Source organism: Pangasianodon hypophthalmus, chromosome 7 (assembly GCF_027358585.1).
Source record: "Pangasianodon hypophthalmus isolate fPanHyp1 chromosome 7, fPanHyp1.pri, whole genome shotgun sequence".
In the NCBI taxonomy this organism is placed as follows: Eukaryota; Metazoa; Chordata; class Actinopteri; order Siluriformes; family Pangasiidae; genus Pangasianodon; species Pangasianodon hypophthalmus.
The window spans coordinates 15,245,344-15,267,179 of record NC_069716.1 but is presented as its reverse complement, the minus strand read 5'-3'; the positions used below and the strand labels follow the sequence as shown (position 1 = coordinate 15,267,179).

General features: G+C 38.3%; 1 protein-coding gene across 2 annotated transcripts in view; it reads right to left on the bottom strand.

The window, feature by feature from the left end:
- gria1a (glutamate receptor, ionotropic, AMPA 1a) overlaps window positions 1-21,836 on the bottom strand; it is a 96,463-nt gene that overhangs the window by 23,431 nt on the left and 51,196 nt on the right. For both annotated transcript variants that reach the window (XM_053235424.1, XM_026917821.3), the window contains exons 8-11: window positions 21,011-21,115; window positions 20,304-20,414; window positions 17,778-17,984; window positions 16,264-16,688 (exon numbers count right to left, since the gene is read on the bottom strand). In XM_053235424.1, the coding sequence (XP_053091399.1) occupies window positions 16,264-16,688; window positions 17,778-17,984; window positions 20,304-20,414; window positions 21,011-21,115 (848 nt within the window). The remainder of the gene's footprint in view (window positions 1-16,263; window positions 16,689-17,777; window positions 17,985-20,303; window positions 20,415-21,010; window positions 21,116-21,836) is intronic.

The window sequence follows — 21,836 nt, the reverse complement described above, 5'->3', positions numbered from 1 at the left end:
AAGCCCTGATGGTATATAAAGACAAAATAGCATTCTCAATCAGTCTGATTTAGCAAGACAGTCTAGCATTGAACAGCAAATTTGGTAAAACACTTCTCAGAAAATTCAGGTAGGACAGAGATGATTTCTTCGGCACAGTTTCAGTGAGCGGCAGCAAGGATAAACGGGAGAGAGACGAGAGCCACGAGAGAGAGAGCTGAGCAGCAGAGAGCCGTGTTGTGCGCACATGTGTGTATATACAGTGGATATAAAAAGTCTACACACCCCTGTTAAAATGCCAGGTTTCTGGTGATGTAAAAAAAAATGAGACCAAGATAAATCATTTCAGAACTTTTTCCCACTTTTAATGTGACCTATAACCTGTACAACTCATCTGAAAAACAAACTGAAATCTTTTAGGGGGAAGCGAGTAAAAAGTGTGCACACTCTCTTATAACGTGATGTGGCTGTGTTCAGAATTAAGCAATCACATTCAAACTCATGTTAAATAGGAGTCAGTACACACCTGCCATCATTTAAAGTGCCTCTGATTAACCCCAAATAAAGTTCAGCTGTTCTAGTAGGCTTTTCCTGACATTTTCTTAGTCGCATCTTACAGCAAAAGCCATGGTCCACAGAGAGCTTCCACAGCATCAGAGGGATCTGATTATTAAAAGGTATCAGTCAGGAGAAGGGTACAAAAGAATTTCGAAGGCATTAGATATACCATGGAACACAGTGAAGACCATCATCATCAAGTGGAGAAAATGTGGCACAACAGCGACATTACCAAGAACTGGACGTCCCTCCAAAATTGATGAAAAGGCGAGAAGAAAACTGGTCAGGGAGGCTGCCAAGAGGCCTACAGCAACATTGAAGGAGCTGCAGGAATTTCTGGCAAGTACTGGCTGTGTAGTACATGTGACAACAATCTCCTGTATTCTTCATATGTCTGGGCTATGGGGTAGGATGGCAAGACGGAAGCGTTTTCTTACAAAGAAAAACATCCAAGCCTGGCTAAATTTTGCAAAAACACATTTGAAGTCTCCCAAAAGCATGTGGGAAAATGTGTTATGGTCTGATTAAACCAAGGTTGAACTTTTTGGCCATAATTCCAAAAAGTATGTTTGGCGCAAAAAGATCACTGCACATCACCAGAAGAACACCATACCCACAGATGTCCTCGCAATCTGACAGATTTGGAGCGTTTTTGCAATGAAGAGTGGGCGAATATTGCCAAGTCAAGATGTGCCATGCTGATAGACTCATACCCAAAAAGACTGAGTGCTGTAATAAAATCAAAAGGTGCTTCAACAAAGTACTAGTTTAAGGGTGTGCACACTTATGCAACCACATTATTTTGTTTTTTTATTTTTACTCGCCCAACCTAAAAGATTTCAGTTTGTTTTTCAATTGAGTTGTACAGGTTATAGGTCACATTAAAGGTGGGAAAAATTCTGAAATGATTTATCTTGGTCTCATTTTTTTACATCACAGAAGCCTGGCATTTTAACAGGGGCATGTAGACTTTTTATATCCACTGTATGTGCATAGTGAAATAAAATCACTGAAAAGTGAAAGAAATAGTGAAGAAACATAAAGAGCCCCTTCGTGAGTTGTCCCATAAAGAGCCCCTTTTTGAGCCTGCCTCCCATCTACTCATTTCAAATCCACCCGTAAAGTGTCACACATGTATCTAAGATAGGCCTACGTTTTAGGCAAACTCCGCCCCGCATTAAGTCTGTAGTTACGTCTGAGTTCTGAATACCAATGTGTGCAATTTCAAAAACCCCCCACTACACGCTTAACTAAACTCTGGCCCCACATCATTAAGTTTTTTTTCAATGTATCTATGTCTCATTCCAGCTGACGAACATCACTCATAAGTCTGAGATGTTTGACACTCTGATCTATATCTGTACCACTCACAACCCTCACAACAATGAGTTTAGACAAGACCATTCACAATGAGACCCTGCAGCCACTCATTACTTAGTGTTAATTTCAGTATGTTGTCAGTACGTTTAATGAACATAAGCATATTAATTGTTTGGGATTAATTAGAAGTGCTTAGCTTCCACTGTCATTGCATTTTGTGCAAAATAAATAAATAAATAAATAAATAAATCACTGATTTGTGCCTAAATCCCCTGGGAGCGTTTTGTTCAAGTGCATCTGCATTGTACATAAATATTTGTTTTGTATGTGTCCACAGTAAGGCTGTTTGCCAAAATGTCGGGGTTTATCAACCACAGAGGAGCAGGCAAGTGTAACAAAAACAGAAGGGAAGCCAAAAGGTTGCAGGCAGAAAAAGGAGAGTGTGTTTGATAAATGCAAACACAATGACAAACCAAAAACCCCTTAAGCAGTGAAAGATTAAATGAGTGTGATGAAAGGATGACATGGTTGAAAACAAAGGGAGGAGCAGAAATCAAAGTTGCTGAATGCACATCAGCTTTCAAAGGGCCAAAGAAAAAAAAAAGTGAAAAGAAATATAAAAGCAACATAGAGAAACACTCTTTACACTTCCTAAGACACTGACAATTAGGCTGCCAATCAAAAATCTTTTTCAGTCAGACCTGTGGCAGAGATTGTCTAATCCCATTCAGATGGATATATGAGAACAACTTAAAAATACTGAGGAGATCCTGCAGCTGCTCTGTCTACTCTCTGCTGGAGCCTGTATTAGGTGGAGTGGTACAGCATGACGCAGACTCCATTTAGACCCAGGCAACAGCTATTTGTAAATGAGAAATTCTGTACACACATGCTACGTCCATTTTCCCTCAATAAGCCACCACTGTTACTTTATCATTCCTTTCCTGGCCCTTTATATAACTGATTTGTGCCACACAGACCATTTTTCATGTTTTGGCTTTGCTCCTGAAGCACTGCTGTGAAGTATGGCTGCTCTTCTGAGATTTATAAATTTATTGAAAACAGCATTAAAAAAACAAACTAGCAGGAACATAATAATCAGGATATTAGATATCATAAAGTACTATTTAAATCTAATTAAATCTAATTAAACACTTGCTTTGTTGTGTGCTATGTTTGTCAGTGTGTGGGATGGAAATCACATGCTCTCTTTTAGCACTAATTCTAATTTGATGTATTGTTTTACTCATTAGTGTAAACTCAGCACTGCACAGGTAGCAAGACATGCACACCCTATGCATTTCTGAAAAATTCATGCTGTTCAGAGTATCAGTACTTTGTATGTGTTTTATTGGTCTTTATTAGCTTATATAGTATTTTTTAGTTTTAAAGTATAATGTGGATCCCTAATTAAGCTCACATAGCTTTGCTGTAAAGTCACTAGACTCTTAGAGAAAAGGTAAAATCCAGAACACTTAAAATTTTAGCATTTGTCCATCTGGGGCAACACTCGAAGGTTTTTTGTAAAATACAGCAGAGTGTTTTCCTATCAGAAAATATCATGGAATGTTTTATTGTATATTTGGTCTTTGCTGTAACCACCACAACCTCTAACTTTAGATTTTCATCAAGCCACCTCTAAGTTAACCTGGAAAAAAAAAAAATGGTTTGATACTTCTAAAAGGCACCTGCCACCTAACAGCATACTATATGTCCAGTAACAACAGACTGAAGAGGATAACTGCTAGCATTACAGTCAACTGCCAATTCTCCTTCTGAACTTTTGTAAACAGTGTGTGTAGTTCTAATTCATAAAAAATCATTACATATTTTACCATACATTAGGCTTGCGATGATTGAAAATAGTATCAAGAATCAGGAACAGACACATACTAACTATCTAACTATCGCAATGGCTAATTAGATGATTTAAATGTCTGTGGGAAAACATGGTGTCTGTAGCTTTAAGGTTGACAAAAATAAATTGTGTTGTATCTCATAATATGTGTTTCCTTTTAGCCTAATTTGTAGTCCTATCCTAACTTTAATACCCTTAATAATGTTGTTTGACTTCGGAGCAGGGCAACAAAACAACTTCCTCTCATGCACCTTAGATTCCCTTGTCCTGTTTGCCAAACAGATAAAGCCATGAATGTCTTCGCTCGCAAACCATGAACAGGGGCATAAAAAAAAACGTAACGTTTTGTTTATCAGGGTTACGTCACTAACATGGTCTTTTGCTGTTGTAGCCCATCCACCTCAAGGTTCGATGTTTTGTGCATGCTGAGATGCTTTTCTGCTCACCACGGTTGTAAAGAGTGATTATTTGAGTTACTATATGCTTCCTGGCAGCTTGAACCAATCTTTTCCTCTGACCTCTCTTATCAACAAGGCGTCTCCACCCACAGAACTGTCGCTCACTCAATGTTTTTTGTTTTTTTGCACCATTCTCTGTCAACTCTAGAGACTGTTGTGTGTGAAAGTCCCAGGAGATCTTCAGTTTCTGAAATACTCAAACACTCACTTGATACCCGTACCAACAACCATGCCACAGTTAAAGTCACAGAGATCACACATTTTCTTCATTCTGACGTTTGACGTGAACATTAACTGAACCTCTTGACCTGTATCTGCATGATTTTTTTTTGCAATGTGCTGCTGCCACATGCTTGGCTGATTAGATAACTGCATAAATGTGCAAGTGTACAGGTGTTCCTAATATATGTATATGGATTCATTGTCAGCTATTAGTTTAATATAATAAGTAATGTAACAGATCAAATAAACATCTGCTGTTATAATTATAAATAAGATAGGAATATTCAATTAATGAACTCTGATGCTGTGTGAGTGTAAACATGCTCAACTGTTGCCTGTGGAAGGAAATATGAATCAGAGTAGGTATCAAGTGAGTGTCAAGTGAGTGTCTACACCTCTGCAATGTTGACAGTAGTCTACTTATATGTCTGTCTTTTCTCAATAAGCTGATGATTTCCAGGGGCGATGAATATGATATGGAGCTGAGCTAAGAGCAGCAGACAGAGAATGACTCAGAGTTGCATTTAATGCCCTGAAAAGCAGATTTTGAATTAAAACAAAAATATGTGGTGCTTAATTTAATTTAATTTAATGCCATCTTTAGCCACTGATGTGTTCTACACCGCAAAGACCGCACTTGCCACCAGTTGATAATGATACATAAAATCAAGATAAAATGATATTTGCGTAAAACAGAATTAAAATCTCTTCTTCAAATACAATTTTAAAAGCTTGAAAAAAATTATTCTTAACATATTAATATAACATTACAGGATTAAAACCCACTCACATGAAAACAATAATTTCATATGGGCAATAAATAAGTAGATTAAAAAAAAAGTTGAGTGCAATTAGCCAAGTGACCACAAAAACAGGCAAAGATAATTTGGAACATAGCTGTACTATTTAAGTGTTAGAAATAAAACTGGTAAATAAAACAAATGATGAACGAAATGAATGATGATGACCCATATCCAGTGTTTAAAAAACACAAATGAAAGCTTTTGTGTGTTTGACAAATACTTCTTAAAATCACATGTTAAAACACCACTGAACACATTTGCATGTAAGCTACACAGAACACAATGCATTTCTGTTAATCGAAGATATGTGATTTTTCCATCCTATACGCTTTGCCATATGCAACAGTAATTTATAAACTTATTATAACTCAAACTATAGTGGATAGTAGTCATACTCAGCAGGCGTTACATTCTCATTCTCTGGGTTAGTGAGCAGCAGACATGTGGAATATCATGAATGAGCAAATCTTTCAGCCCAGTCTGAAAGACAATTTTGCCTGAACAGAGTTTATGGAAAAGTGCTTACAATGACATCAATCTCATTTTTGTTCACGTGCTACAAAATTTCAGTCTAAATTCTGGCCCATACTAACAGGTGTTACATATTTCCACTGTTTAAAAACAAATCCATTATGCAAATGTGAGTCTGGGTTATAGACTCCCATAGTGAAGCTACCAGACTTTGATGGTGTGTTAATTTTTACACAATGTTTCAGACCTCTGTTGTAAAGGTGAAAAAAAAAACATCCAAAGTGTGGGTGTACGTTTGTGCTACAGAAATCCAAAAAAGAAGCTGTGACAGGAACCTCTCTGTGACAAACCGCAGTGCATAACATCTGGCAGAGTCATAAAAGATATGCACAATATAACGGGCCAAAATACTGAACGTATTGTTCTTAAAAATGAAATTTCTCTTCTTCAATTTGTCCCAAGGACACTAAACATTAACATGAAATATTATACTGAATAATATACTGAAACAGAAATTATCCCATGTAGTGTATAATAATCATAATCTTATCACAGCTACAATCATAATCACAAATCCATTAACCTCCCTGCTGTATTCTGTTAACTGCTATATTCTCACCTAATTCTTAAGTGACTCTAATACACATTTCCATATATCGGTCTTGCCTGCATCCACCCACACTGTATCTCTAATACATAAGGACCACATTAGTTATGCTAGTCAATACTCTAAAAAAAAAAATGACTAAAGGTTGAAACTCAATTTCCAACCTGTGACTAGGGAAAAAAAAAACTCAGTAATTTCTTCTCAGGAACTTGTGATGGTCTCCTCAAATCTGAATTCATCGAGTGGCATCAATTCAACATGGCTGCACATAGTATCAGCAGTAAAGAAAGTAGCACCTCCTACCTTTAAATATTATGCTGTATATACAAGTATTTGCTTTAGATAAATCATTATACAGACACACAGTATAAGCATTTAGGTCTATAATATTGAATATACAGTTCACTATTTTGAGGAGGAAAATATATCACTTTTCCCAGCTGGCTAGCTTCGTGCTAACAAAAAAGGAACATGTTTTTTTTCCCCAATTTAGAGCTTGAATGCACAGAAGTTGAAAATAATTCCAACATAATTGAAATGACATAAGTCTGAACTCAGACTTCCTACTTCCATGGTAAGTTAGATGCAGCATTCGTCCCTTTATACCCTTGCATGAGAGCTGTACAATTTATTACACACACATGCGTGCACACACACACACACACACACACACACACACACACACACACACACACACACAGTGGAGCTGATAATGGTACTCAGTCAGCAGTGCTCTCACACTGTGCCACTCCAGAGGAAATACCTGTGTCTTCCTGTGTTGCCATGGCAGCAGCATTGCTGATCAGCAGTGAAGAGGGGGTTTGGGCCCTAAGCTGCTCTCAGCCACTACAAACTAGAGAAAACCAAATGTTTGCTCTTCCCATTGTGGTCTTCTGAGCTGTCTGCTCTATTGCTGATACTCTCCTCATGTAAATCCTTATCCCAGGGCCTGCTAATACACACTCTCTCTCACATACACCACTATGAGAACTAGCTATAACTGACTGCTGCTGCTGTGGCAAGGCAATATTTTGATATAGTGATAAGAATGCTAGTGTGGGGAAGTATGGCTACCAAGTCAATCAGCTGGGTGTAACACACTGCTTTTATCTGTATCTGTATCTGTTTATTGCTCAAAATATGAGTCTATTTTCATATTCCGATTTAAGACGGAAGTAGGTCTTTTCTGAAGGTTTTTTTTGTTTGATTTTTGTATTTTTAATGTTAACACTACCACTATGCCCTGGAAATACTGGAAAACAGTGAAAATGGCTGCCAGAAAAAGAATTAATTTTTATTCAACTCCTGAACCAGATCCTGGTGGAGATTTCCAACAAGCTTTCTATCTTCTCTTATCCCTTGTGAAAAAATGGTATACTTTAATAATGATAATAGTCTACTTGAATTACATGCAAAATGCTTCAAGTATATAGTTTCAAGTAATTTATTTTTCTTTTTACCTACTTAATATATATTTACCTATACTTTGGAAAAGTGTACTTCAGTATGGGTATTCTAATTTGACATTTTTAATGTACTTTATAAAATTACATATTTACTTACTTATTTTATGATAGAACTATACCATACAAAGTATGTTGGAGAACATGCATTAATTCTAAGTTAAAATTATACTTCAAAAAAGTATGGTTGAAAGGCATTTTGTGTTAAAAAAAAATGCAACATATTAGATTCCAATGAAATGTTACTTTTTTGTTATCACCAAATTGCCCTAAAACAATTTTACTGCAGACACAATGATCTCTAGCAAATTTTAATGTACTAAATTTCCTAAATTTCCACATACAACACACAGGTTTTTTTTTTTAAATACACAACAACTGTGCAAACGTTTCCTTAAATGAGAAATCAGGCAGGTCCAGTAACAAATAAAAAATGACAGCCAATTATTGCCAATGTATGTAGGTATTCAAAATTATACTGTATTTTATGAAAAGCATATTGTGAAGTAATTTCTTACCATATCAATAATGTGACTGAATAAGTACGCTAACTATGTTTTAACATTTTCCGTATTGTGTCTCAGTATTTGATCTGAGTCTAAGAGAACAATTGGCCATGCTCTCTGGGTGGGAGGGGTGACATACTCTCTCCCCTACCAATCACAGCAACACAAGCCAATCGTGGGCATGTATGCGGAAGAGGGTAGATAGCGCTTTCCTCCTAGTGTTTTACGCTGCCCTGTGACACAGCATGAGCAGCAGTTCGAAAAGATGCAGTTGGCTGTCTTCACATGTCTTGGAGAAAGCATGTGATGGCCTTCACCCTCCCCAGTTAGTAGCTGCAGTATGATAGAGTAGACTAGTGTGACTAGCATGTAAGAACTGACCAAGACTAAATTAGGAAAAAAAATCAGGGGAAAAAAATGGAGACACAAGAGAGATATGCTGCCCTGTCTGCAGCGTGTGGTCTGCATGAGATATAGGGAGCAATAGCTCAATTAAAAAAAAGCTAAAAAAAGTAGCATATTTCTATGGTTTGTACAAAAATATGGTAGAAATATGGGTTTATTTTGGAGCTCAGTAAGGCAGTGTTTAGGTAGGGCTACTGAAGCAAAGCTCGGTCAAAAAAAAAACAAAAACAAGTAGTGCATTTCCGGTTAGTATCACGTTAATTAACTTCTTCTTCCTGTGAGCAGGGTTGCCAGGTTCCATGTGTAATGGCCACATATTGAAATGAGCACCACTGTTATCTTTCAGTAAAAAAAATGAATATACAGTACAGATGTGTGTAAATTTTTCATAGGCCAAACCATATATATATATATATATATATATATATATATATATATATATATATATATATGTATGTATATATATATATATATGGTTTGGCCTATGAAAAATATATATATACATATATATATACACTATATTGCCAAAAGTATTCGGTCACCTGCCTTGACTCACATATGAACTTAACCCTCCTTTTGTGTTCCGGTCAAATCTGACCGATTTACAAGTTTCCTCTCTAAAAAAGTGCAGTAAATTTCATCTGTTTGTCATGAGGTTCCATGACTTTGTTCACACATGGCATTTGAACACATAAAATAAATTTGAAATATTTTTATAAAAATTTGTGTGTTTTATGGAACTTGTATACACCCATGATGTTCCCGGTCAAAAATGACCGCTCATTGGAAATGAATGGGTAAGACTACAATTAGTGTATAAAACAGAGTTCAAGCACATTTCTACACTCTTACCACACCTCAACATACACACACACATCACTGTTGATGAGTGTCTAGTCGGTTTTAGGGGACGGTGCCCATTCAAGCAATATATGCCAAACAAACCATCTAAGTATGGTATAAAGATATGGGCAGCATGTGATGCGAAGACAAGTTGTGCCTGGAACATGCAAGTGTACACAGGCAAACCGGCTGATGGTATTCCTGAGAAAAATCAGGGGAAGAGGGTGGTCCTAGAAATGACAGCAGGGCTACAAGGACACAACATTACCTGTGATAATTTTTTCACCAGCTATACCCTGGGTCAGGAGCTGCTCCAAAAAAAACTGACCATGGTCGGAACAATAAGAAAAAACAAAAAACAAAACAAGCTTGAGTTGCCTCCCACTTTTCTGACAAGATCAATCCAGGCTGGAAGGAGGGCAAAAACTACAAGAGGAGACTGTTCCTTGAAGAAGTTGGAAAAAGCATGGTGGAGCCCCTCATTCAAGGGTGCCGAGACCTTCCACGAACGCCATCCTCTGCTGCATTGGCGAGAGACATGCAAGCAAAAGCAGCAACATCCACGCCAACCAGAGAAGGAGGAGGCAAAAGAAAGAGGTGCCAACTGTGTGCACCAAGAGATAAAAAAAAACAAGCTTTGTGTGCCACAGATGTGGTGTATATATTTGCAAAGAACATGCAGTGACCTCAGTATATTGCCCAACATGCTAATGAGAGGACAAAACTGAGGAACATTGGGATGACACTATGGCACTGTCTTTTCAGAGCTACATGAGAAAATTGTAAATGTGTTCATACAGTGTATGGTTCAAGCATTACTTTTGTAATATAGTTAAGTTTTCCCTGTGTTCATTTGGGCTTTTGTTTTCAATAAATAAATCATACCGGTCAGTTTTGACCAGGAACACAAAAGTTGTTATTTTGTGCCACAGTTTAGAAAATATAACTGGTTTCAAAAAAGTGATTTTGGTAAACATTTCAGTGAAGTACTCTGTGATAAATGGTACAATAGGTTTAATCTTAGTATTTGTTATAGTCAAAATAATATCTATGTAATGTTTTTTCCCTAAAAAAACGAGTGGTATGAGCTCAGGTAAATGTGGCCTGCAGGACATACACAGCAAATACAACTTCAAAACTTGTAATGTTCTCTAAGAGCTGAAGTTGATAAAAAGATCTAATACAACATTAGGTGATAATATATGTATTATTGTGGATTTATAATGGAATGAAATGATCCCGGTCAAAAATGACCGGGAACACTATGAGTGTTAGCCGAAACGAACACAACAGGAGGGTTAAGTGCCATCCCATTCCTAACCCATAGGGTTCAATATGATGTCGGTCCACCTTTTGCAGCTATTACAGCTTCAACTCTTCTGGGAAGGCTGTCCACAAGGTTGAGGAGTGTGTTTATAGGAATTTTTGACCATTCTTCCAAAAGCACATCAAACACTGATGTTGGTCGAGAAGGCCTGGCTCTCAGTCTCCGCTCTAATTCATCCCAAAGGTGTTCTATCGGGTTCAGGTCAGGACTCTGTGCAGGCCAGTCAAGTTCATCCACACCAGACTCTGTCATCCATGTCTTTATGGACCTTGCTTTGTGCACTGGTGCACAGTCATGTTGGAAGAGGAAGGGGCCCGCTCCAAACTGTTCCCACAAGGTTGGGAGCATGAAATTGTCCAAAATGTTTTGGTATCCTGAAGCATTCAAAGTTCCTTTCACTGGAACTAAGGGGCCAAGCCCAACCCCTGAAAAACAACCCCACACCATAATTCCTCCTCCACCAAATTTCACACTCGGCACAATGCAGTCCGAAATGTACCGTTCTCCTGGCAACCTCCAAACCCAGACTCGTCCATCAGATTGCCGGATGGAAAAGCGTGATTCGTCACTCCAGAGAACGCGTCTCCACTGCTCTAGAGTCCAGTGGCGGCATGCTTTACACCACTGCATCCGACGCTTTGCATTGCACTTGGTGATGTGTGGCTTGGATGCAGCTGCTCGGCCATGGAAACCCATTCCATGAAGCTCTCTGCGTACTGTACTTGGGCTAATCTGAAGGTCACATGAAGTTTGGAGCTCTGTAGCAATTGACTGTGAAGAAAGTCGACGACCTCTTTGCACTATGCGCTTCAGCATCCGCTGACCCCTCTCCGTCAGTTTACGTGGACTACCACTTCGTGGCTGAGTTGCTGTTGTTACCAAACTCTTCCATTTTGTTATGATAAAGCTGACAGTTGACTGTGGAATATTTAGGAGCGAGGAAATTTCACGACTGGATTTGTTGCACAGGTGGCATCCTATGACAGTTTCACGCTGGAATTCACTGAGCTCCTGAGAGCGGCCCATTCTTTCACAAATGTTTGTAAAAACAGTCTGCATGCCTAAGTGCTTGATTTTATACACCTGTGGCCAGGCCAAGTGATTAGGACACCTGATTCTGATCATTTGGATGGGTGACCGAATACTTTTGGTAATATAGTGTATTTTCTTCATAATCACATGCATATGTTGATAAGTGCAATCACCTGTCATTATCAAGGGTGGTCAAGGAGCAGCTGATTTACATTTAGTGACACCCACAAAATGCCATAAAAGGCAAAGCTGACAGAAAGCTATAAAAGGCAAAATGACAATTAAATGTGAAAGAGTGTCTCCTAAATGTGGTGTTAAATCTTTCAGTAATTCAGCTCAGCCATTGCAGCACATTGACTAACACAGACACACATAAACTAGTGAATAATTACTTTTGTCCTAATTGAATGGCTTGTCTTAAATTATGGATTTGTTTTGAATTGCGTACTTTCAAGTCATTATTATAAAATGACTGAGTTTCACAAACTAAATTTGTGTGTGCAATTGAAAAAACTAGCTATTTAAACTTCACAGTGTAATCTGTAAAGGAAATTGCAGTCATGCCAATTATATGCTTTGAATCTGATCAATAGAGTTTCACATTTACACAAACTCAGGATCTCTCAGAGGTTTTGCCAAACTAACTTGATTTTAATGAATGTCATTTCTTGTTTAAATGCTCCTGTGCATGATTTATATTACATTAATTTGTTTCCAGCTTGATAAATGAAGCCCAACATTAGGTAAATGGCTACCCACTACAGTTTTGAATTTTGAATGACTTACATTATCAATAAATGAGAAAAAAAATAAACTGAAAAAACCTTGATGCATATGTTTACAATACTGACACAGAGCTTCCAGGTTATTACACCCACTGTACCTTGTAGCTGCACTCACTGGGCATTTTATCAGTTAGTAATTGTATACCAATAGTAGGTGTACTGGTGAACAATGTGTGTAGCCACAAGCACTTTTTACTCTTAGCCGAGTTCATTTTTTTGAGAGAAGATGTACACTTATCTTGTTACACTCTTACCACTGATTTATTTTTCTAGGGCTGTATCTTAGATTGCCTGCACTACATATAGTACAGTACATACGTAGGGTACACAACTCCATTCTGTACCCTAAAACATATATAGTTAATAGGTTGCATTTTGGGATTCACCCCGTGGCTGAAATTTGAAGAATGTGTTTGCTTAAAGATGAGTTGAAGATTGATCTTGATTCATAGGCCTAATATTAAAAAAAAGATTACTGATTTTTAAATAAGTTGTTAGTCTAATTTTCTAAAGTCAGATTTTTTAAATTATTTATTGATTTCTCTGTGCACTTTCCACAAAAGTAATTTTGTTATTTGCTTTATGGAGATAAATAGTGACATAATTGTGGTCCATTGTTCTAAATCTAAAAAACAAAAAAAAAATAATAAAAATAATTTTCAGCATCTACATCCAGTCAGACACATTACAAATTGTAACATTAATCATGTTACATTAGTTACAGAGCCTATTTACTCTGCTCTTTATACAGTAGTAATATTATACTATGCAAATAAATTCAAACAGCAATTTACTCTGAGAAGTTCTAAAATTCAAGGGTAATAGAATCAGGATTGATTTAAGCAATTTTACCTCCCTTGGTTTGGAAAATTTTAGGCCCGCTAAGACGAAGATTGTACAGTATATACAGTATGCTATATAAAAAAATGACTACAACATAATAAATAGACAAGTATGAAGCAATAAAATGCTTGTTAGTTTCAGAAATGTGGACAATTAAGAAAAATCATGTGCATGTGTATTCTCCAAGTCCTTTCTTCCACCGTTTAATTTCTTTTAACCTATTGATATCAGACCCTGGGCTAGAGCCTATATAGTCTATATGGTTAAAAGAACTATGAATAGAATAATAATAAGGGGAAAAATTCTGAGTAGTTCCTGAATTATGAGTTGACTAAGTGAGAAAATACATAATTCATGCCTTAATTACCTTCACTGCTGAGCTGTAAAATTGTTGCGCAGGCTGTTAGGTCTGTACTGTAAGTGTCAACAGTGATTTATTTTTCCAAGTGCAGTGCTTAGGAGTGTAAATTGTTTGTGGTTAGATGTTGCAGGAGAAAACAGAATACATGCACACAAACAAGTAGATCCTTTATATTAAAAGCTCATCAATGTCAGCATTGCCTGACAGCTTTTGCAGGTGCTTTGGTTTTGATACACCACAGTGGGTATATATGGAAAAATTCCCAGATAGAGCTATCATGGGCGTAACAGCAATGTGATGGGAGGGAGACATGCTTCACTGACATCTCAGGGTTCAGTGGCTTTACACGAGAAATGGCTTGCAGAGAGCTTTGTGAAAGAGAACACATTAAGGATATACCGACTACTTGTGTTTTAGAAAACAGGCGGGGGAATTGGATAAGGGCACGCCTGGGTATGTAGTAGAGCATGGGATGTAGCTGATGAGCATGATAATCAGTAGAAGCATAAGATTACATAATGCTGGTCAGAGGAAGCTCTAAAAAGGAATAAAAAGTAGTCAGTGCAAATGGACAGTGTCTATACCACAAAGGCAGATTTGCAAGCGCAAAATGCTGAGTTTGAAAGTGCAATCTGAGATTCCGGTAAAGGAAGACACAATATGTGTTGGGAGATAAGGAAAAATGGGGAGCCTGGAATGCATTTGGCCTGATGGGGAGGGGGCTATGACTGACAGGCCTGACATTTGCACATCTCTGACAGTAAACAGTGCTTTTGGAGGGAATAAATAGCACCTGGCAAGGGCAGATGCCAGACCAAGTGTTACCACTGTACTGTAGCCCTCACCTCACAGCCTATGAGAGTTCATACTCCCCATCTCTAATCCAAGACTTCAGTACTCTTGCTAAACAGTGGTGATATGTTGATGTTGTCACAACAGCAGACTGTGTCTAGCCACAGCACAACTTTTGGTTCCACTTGCTGGCAAATAGGTCACAACAGGGGAAAACAAACAAACAAACAAACAAAAAAAAACAATGTAATTAAATTCCTCTTCACCCCCTCCCGACTGCTGACATTTCAGTTCCAATAGCAAGACAACACAATCAATTCTTATTGCAGCTCAGAGATTCCTCCAAGGGGAGAGGCGTATATTGGCTACTTTTCCTTTGTGCCAAGATGTACTGATATGAATGTCAAAATCCTTGAAGCAGAAACAGAGTGACGCGTGTAAGAAAGGAAAGAGACGAAATCAAAATTGCAATGATCAATTTTGTCATCACATTACATACTGACCATTTATTACTCTTGTAATTAGGCTGACACAAGCAAAAACAGAAATCAATATCACATTGATCAAATGACTTACTCAGGATACAGACAGCCACTTGCTGAAGAATATCACTAAGCAAGCGTAATATTAACCACAGGCAATTAAATGATCCTCAGTTCATGAGGCACTTTAGAAATTCCTAGCTAAACTACATGGTCATGGACTACATGGTGGATTAGAAATCTGTAATTAACCATAAAAGACATTGATCAATGATAATAAACCACCTTAGATAGCACCACCCCATATGGCATCACTGACAAAGAACTGAGGTTCTTCAGAGATCATGTTTTAAGGCCCTACTAGTAAAGGCTAATGGGTTTTGGCCCTGGCATTCCTCTTTCAGAGCCATGCTGCCACTGCCACATCTCCCTCTGCTCTTCTAGAGCCATTCACTTCATGTTGCTAATTTTACCCATTCTAATTAGATTTTTAATTGGTGACCTTTATGGGCCAGGAAACACTCCCATGCTCTGTCCTGTATCTCATACAACACTTCTGCAGCTTTTATCTCTGAAATTCAAAGCATGGCCCTGGTAAACTCATTATAGGCTGCATCTCCAAGACTACCAGTACTATAAAGAAAATAAGCCTTACATCTTACCCATTGGAAGTTCACACAAATCTCTCCATTTTTGGCCTTTTCTGTTGCTGTGACTTTTCTGTTGCTGGATATGCTGCTAAATAATATCTTTTTGCTCTAGTAGGTATCAAAAAGTCAACTTCTGCCTCAGAGAAATTCTTGGCCATTTTGTGCTTTCCGCTGCGCAAACTTGGCCTTTAATGGAGCTTTGTGGGGGTCACCAAGCACAAATCAGCTGTGCCTTGCACGTGCCCAGTAATTTAAGGGTGATTGCCATTTATCAACATACACATGTGAATACAAAGAAAATCATTGCTAGTGTTAGTTTAGTTCGGTTTGGCATACGCAAATATTTACACACAATTTTACTCAAACATTGACGAATAAGGGCCCAATATCAGCAAAGCATCATATGATTTTAGATGCATTCTCTTAGTCCATGCACACTTTACTATCAATCAAATGCACACAGACTAGCCTAGTAGGTAATTACCAGAAACCTCATACCTGGGTGAGATGTCACATCCTTGCTGCATGAAAGCTCCTAGTGAGAACCAGAGGCTGTTGAAGATGCCAAATTCGTTGGTCTGCTCCTGGTTCTGTTGGGCCTGATTCTGTGCATTTTGGCCTGACAAGGATCCAGCCTGGTTGGTATTGGCCTCTCCTCTTTCCTCACAGTCCTCAGCATGCCACTCATATGGGCTGAAGCGGCTGACCAGAAAGAGTACCACACTTACGCCAATGTAGGCAAACACGATACACATCCAAATCTCATAGGCCAGTGGGTCAAGAAAAGAGAAGACTCCTGGTTTGGACTTTGTGGGCTTCTTGATCATAATTGAAATGCCCAGGCTCATGAAGGGCTTGGAGAAGTCAATGACTTCCTCTCTCACCAATGTGATAGTCAGTGGTGCCACTGCAACATCGGCTTTCTGAAGTAATAAAACAAGAAAGTTCAGTAGCTTAATATAAGATGATCCTGAATTGCAATAAAAATACCCGGAATATTATGAGAAAATCATATTCAGGAGTAAATAGAGTTTTTTTTCACAGAAAAAATGAGAGGGTGTGCATTACAGTGATTTTATCATGGACAAGGATGTGTAAACTGTTAAGCATGATGTAAAGTGGCTTATTGCTTTTAGGAAACGGTGACAAAAACAACGTAATAAAATAGAGTCTTCAATAAATAATTACATTTATAATTAAGAATATTCACAACAAACAATTCTACTGCCATGCAATGTAGTCTGTTAATATTAAGCTTTGGATGCTAAGCAGTATAACAGACAAAGTTTAGGCATTATATGGACACAACAATGGCTGTCATGTAATAGTCTTTATTGATTTAATACCTGTTGCATTATTACAGAATTCAACTACTGTGATGTGGTCACAGGTATTTCAAGGATTTTACAAAGGCTTAAAATGTGGCTCAGCCATTTTATAATCATTATTTTTATTTAATGTAATAATTATATCATTTCAGCTGCAAATGCTTGAAAGGAGCCTTTCAATCCCTGATACCTAGACTAAAAAATAGGCCTTTCTGACAAACAGTGACAGATGTACCCCTTCAATGCAAAATGGAGCCTTAATGAAAAAAATGTGTCCTTTATTCTAAATCCATTTCTTATGAGCCTCAAATTTTATAAAGGCACACACTGATGCAGAAAATATAATCAAAGAAAATGTAGGCTGTGAGGCTGTTTTTCTGAGAATGTAAAGACCTTCTCTAACCTTTCCTCCAGCTCACTCCTTCAAAACACTTCTAAAGGGAGTGCATTCAACAGAGTCAATGTTATTGAAGAAATAAACAAAGAGTTTATTGGCCATTCCATAAAATGATCCTGGCCATTACAGATGTGTAATGGTCTTCTAAACACGTTAATAATTATGTTGCTGAATATGAATTATTTAATGGCAGTGATGAATAATGCGAAATAAAATAAGTTAAATGTTTTTTTAACAATAAAAGGGAGGTAAATATAGGCAAAAGAAATAAAAAAAAAATTACTTACTCCGTAAACCAGTTCCCCAACCATCCCATTCCACATCTTTGTCTCTGGATCCCGGGCTCCATACTTTCCATCGGCAACAATCTTGAGTTTGTACTGGTATCCCACATGCTTGGCTATTTCTGCTGCCAGCTCCACACAGTAGCCTTCATACTTATCATTTCCTACAAGCTTTTCATGATTCTTCTTCAACATCACATATGGAGATTCCTGCAATGGATAAAAATTGGTACCATTACTGCCATCATATCATAACAGCTCAAATCAGTGTTGCTGTCTATATGGTTAACAAAGTAATATGCATAACAAAGCAGAGCTGAGCCCATGTTACTGAATACGGTGACTTATTTTCAGCTGGTCCAGCTTAACCTGGTTTGGTCTTATGTCTTACAAAAAGCAAACAATCGTCTGGGCTGAAACAAGTGTGATTCTGCTTGGGGACAGCCTGTAATATATGTTATGTTTGATGTGTTATACACTATATGGCCAAAAGTGGACACCTGACCATCACATCCATATGTGGGCTTCCCCCCAAAATGTTGCCACAAAGTTAGAAGCACACAATTGTCTAGAATGTCTTTGTATACTTTAGTACTAACATTTCCTTCACTGGAACTAAGAGGCCCAAACACGTTCCAGAATGACAATGCCCAGGTGCACAAACACGGTCCATAAAAACACGGTGTGCCAAGGTTGGGAAGAACTCGTGTGGCTCGCACAGAATCCTGACCTCAACCCCACTAATCACCTTTGGAATGAATTGGAATGCTGACTGCGCGTCAGGCCTTTTTGCCCAACATCAGTGCCCAACCTCACTAACGTTCTTGTGGCTGAATGTACAAATCCCCACAGCCACGCTCCAAAATCTCCTGGAAGGCCTTCCCAGAAGAGTGGAGGCTGTTACATACAGGAAATGGGGGATCAACTCTGGAATGAGTTGTTCAACAAGCACATATGGGTATAATGGTCAGGTGTCCACATACTTTTGGCCACATAGTGTATTTCAAACAGACCTGTCATTATTAGCCAGTTAACCCTCATTAAGTAATACCAGATAGCAAGCATTTGAGAAAAAAAAATGTACAAAAACTATATGGCCAAAAGTAGGTGTACACTTGATTATCTCACTCATATGTGGGCATTCCTCAAACTGTTGCCACAAAAGCTGGAATCACACAATTGTTTGGAATGTCTTTGTATTCTGTAGCATTAAGATTTCTCTTGAACTGGAACTAAGGGGCCCAAACCTGTTGTAGCATGATAATGTCCCTGTGCACAAAGTGAGGTCCATAAAGACATGGCTTGCTGAAGTTCTTGTGTAAAAACTTGAGTGGCCTGCACAGAGCCCAGAGCTCAACCCCTTTGAATATCTTTGGGATGAACTGGGACGCCGACTGCTAACCAGACCTTGCCCAACAGCAGTCTCCAGTTTCACTAATACTCTTGGGGCTGAATAAGCACAAATCCCCACAGCCACTTTCCAAATCTAGTGGAAAGCCTTCAGAGAAGATTTGCCGCAAAGGGAAAGCCGCAAAGGGGAACCAGCTCCATATTAATGGCTATGGCTTTGGAAAGGGATGTTCAACAGTATAGAAACTATGCATTTTCTATGCTTACAACTGAAAAAGATTTAAGTAAACCTTTTGGCTGAAGACACAGTCTATTAGCAGGATAGTGTTGCTGCCAGATCCACAGCTTGGTTTACCATCTGTGTGGAATTACACTTGTACTCCTTGCATCAGCGTGAGTTTCTTTCCATCTCCCAGTAGTTGAATTGGCTAAGGTAAATTGCTCCTTGTTGTAAATGAATATTTACAGCAACTGCTTTATCCTTGTCAGGTGTGTGGTGAATCCAGTACCAACCCGAGGAACACTGGTGCAAGGCAGTAACCATATAGTTACGTGGTTGAAGATGAATGAATAAATAAACAAGTTCTATAGAGCTGAGAAACCTAAACTATTCTGCCCTTCCCTTGTATAACAGACTGCATATTTGAAACTGCCTCTAGCCCTCTAGCCCCTTTTTCCATTTCCCTATCTTTCTCTATCAGCACACCAGCCTATACACACTGTCTTTTGCCCAGATGAAGAAGAGATGGTCAGGCCACATATCAAAGGTGATCAAAAGCCCTGTAAAGCCTTACTAAAACACACCAAAGGACTTCCACCCAGGATAGCAGAACAGAGGGGCCAGTGGAAGAAAATGAATTTCTGAGTACAGCTGGGAATTCAATCCCAGACTGGTCTTTAAGAATAAGATGAAAATACTCAGGCTTGGGGGAAGCAGTGATGTCTCATTCACACATCCAGAGTAGCAGTGTGCTTGCAGGAGTGAAATCAAGCATCTTTTCCATATATTAAAATAGATTAAAATGTTCTTCTACTGAGCAACACAGCAATGCATCGTCAATATTTAGAAACACTAAACATTTATTGCAAATGAATATTTTTAATCCATAGCACCATGCCATGGGTTCTAAATTCTTATTTACATTAAGCTCAAGCAAAGGTGCTATACTGAGACCATACCAAGATGGTGGTGACGATGTATGTGCGGTTCTGAAATCCATAGGTGTCATTACTTCCAGACATGTAGGCTGCTGTGCCCACAAATTTCTCATCCTCATTCCAGTATCCTACCTGAAACCAAATACAAGTGATGAGTGCCATGATAAACCCTTCAAAATGTCCCAAAGGAAACAATAATTTACTTGTGCAGTGCTCAGTGATTAACTTAATTAAACCCTAAAACATGATTGAGCAAATAAAATTTTACCACTTGTGACTCTAGGAGTGTTTCCTCTAAGTAGGCAAGTTGACAAGTGATTTATAAAAGAAGATGTATAGATATTTCTGCATATGTTCGCTTGCACCATGTACCTACATGGTTGTTGATGGCAGATACATTTCTGTATCATTCTATTTAAGCAATTCATGTTTTCAATTCATCATCGGTTTTGCAGTGAATTTGGCACTGAAAAGCATTGTGGGTGCCACACTACAAATAAAATCTAAAAATCCTCTTCTAAATTTTTATATTTTTAAGATGACCCCACAGTGTTTTGAAAATGACGTTTGTAAGAGATTTTCATGTTATACTGTAGGCAGCCACTTAGCTGCCCTCTTGTCTAATCAATACATAAACTATAGCTTAAATTACCACATGACAATTTTTAAGTCTGTTGTCTGTTCTGTCTGTTCTACAGTAATTCTATGGCCAAAATGTCTGTACTTACTTTCTTTGGCCCTGTGGCCTTCAGCTCCATCACACTGATGGTGTAGTTGATTCGCCGACCTTTCTCATTAAACTGGATGTGTCCTGTTACACCTTCAATCCGGACCTAAGACAGAAACCCAAGAGCCTGCTTTAGTTAGACAAAAATATAAAACATTGCAAGCACTATTCTTTTTCTTTCTTTCTTCCAGTCTTCTTTCTTTCTCTTGATCTTTGCTCTGTTTCTGAATCTGGGAGGTATACTTCTTGGTCAGTGCCTTCCTCCATGTGTACAGCACATCTTTCAAACTGAATGATGGGGTTAATTGACCCAGCTGAACACCAGACTCAGTAGTGTGTGTCTGAGAAGATGGGCTCAACTCCCTTAGTCCAGTTTAATGCACTCACATCAGACTCAGCCTGAGGCTAGTGTGTGAGTGTACCTCTGCCTGGAACACTCTGATTACACTACAGATCTTCCTCACACATTTTTTTTTATGACAAGAAATACATCGGTGATCCCAAATTCAATATTTTATTTATATTCTGTATGAAGAGAGCTTAGAGAGTTACAGAATGTTTCCCCTAAGGAAAGCCATAACAGAAAATAAGCTTTCTTCACAGACCATGTAATATAATGCCTGCCAACTTGTATATTTTGTGTTTGTACACTATATGGCCAAAAGTCTGTGGACACCTGACCATCACACCCATATGTGGGTCTTCCCCAAACTGTTGCCATAAAGTTAGCAGCACAGAGTTATACAGGCTGTCTTTGTATGCGTAGCGTACTTTGTATGCGAACTAAGGGGCCCAAACCAGCATGACGGACAAGGTCCATGAAGATA